A 1,231-nucleotide genomic window follows, 5' to 3' on the forward strand; every position below is an offset into this window, starting at 1 on the left:
TGGAGAAAAATGTGCAACATGCAATCAAAAAGATAAATGTACAACATGTGCAGATGGATATTTCATGAGTTGGATAGGAGAATGTAAATCAATAGACGAAGTTAAAGGATGTAAAGGAGAAATAGATAAAGAATATGGATGTAGAGAATGTTCAGAAGGATATTATTTAATAAATAAAGAATGTTCAAAATGTAAAGAGAATTGTACAAGATGTTCAATAAAGAATGAATGTAATAGTTGTGAAAATGAATATGTATTAAAAAATAAAGAATGTATTAAATATTCAGATATTAATAAATGTAAAGAAGTAAAGAATAATAAATGTTCAAAATGTTCATTTTGGTATGGAACGAATGAAGAAGGAAATGAATGTAATAAAGAAGTAGTATGGTGGATGATAATGATAATTGTCATTATTATAATTATTATCATTATTATAACAATTGTAATGATAATAATGATGGTTAATTACATAATGAAGAGAAGAGAAAAGAAAGAACGAGAGAAAACAACAACAATATTCAAAATAACACAATCAAATATCAGATTCATATCACTTGGAGATGGAATATTAACAAGTAAGAAAGAAATTGAACTTCAAGAAGGAGAAGAAATTAAAGTGAATGAAGAAATACGAGAATTAATTTGTATTGGAAATGATAAAAAAGAAAAGATGAAGATACAAATAAGTAGTAAAGAAGAAAATGAGAAATATTCAATTAGAACAAACCCAAATGTCATTACAATTGAAGGAGGATATGCATGTGAATTTGAATTATTCATTACAATCAAATGTACAACTAAAATCAAAGATAAAATAATGATAATTAGTAAAACACTTAATAAAGCACAAGAAGAAACAATCAAAAGTATTTCTATTGAAGGAGAAACAGAAATATCAACACGACTTGATCCTGATGAAATAAAAGAAGAAAAGAAAATAGGAGAAGGATCATTTGGAGTTGTTTATGTTGGAGAATTTAGAGGAAATAAAGTAGCAATTAAGAAAATGAAACAAGTTGAAGAAAATGAAGATAAAAAGAAAGAATTTGAGAAAGAAGTAGCAATGTTAGATAAATTTCGAAATGAATATATTATTCAATTTTATGGAGCAGTATTTATTCCTAATAAAATATGTATGGTAACAGAATATGCAAAATATGGATCAATACAAGATATAATGAATAAAAGAAAAATTACAGAAATATCAAAGAAAATAAGAATCAAATTT

The 1,231-nt window shown here is 24.7% G+C and overlaps 1 protein-coding gene across 1 annotated transcript; it reads left to right on the forward strand.

Annotated features, from left to right (window-relative positions):
- Nucleotides 1-64: 64 nt before the first annotated feature.
- On the forward strand, nt 65-1,188 carry EHI_091840 (cysteine surface protein, putative; the record flags this gene model as incomplete). Its single annotated transcript, XM_001914563.1, has 2 exons — nt 65-1,068; nt 1,149-1,188. The coding sequence occupies 2 exons, from the start codon at nt 65-67 to the stop codon at nt 1,186-1,188; spliced, it is 1,044 nt and encodes a 347-aa protein (XP_001914598.1).
- Between the last annotated feature and the right edge of the window lie 43 nt (nt 1,189-1,231).

The sequence above is a fragment of the Entamoeba histolytica genome, genomic scaffold (assembly GCF_000208925.1).
Source record: "Entamoeba histolytica HM-1:IMSS scf_1104750517699 genomic scaffold, whole genome shotgun sequence".
NCBI lineage: Eukaryota > Evosea > Mastigamoebida > Endamoebidae > Entamoeba > Entamoeba histolytica.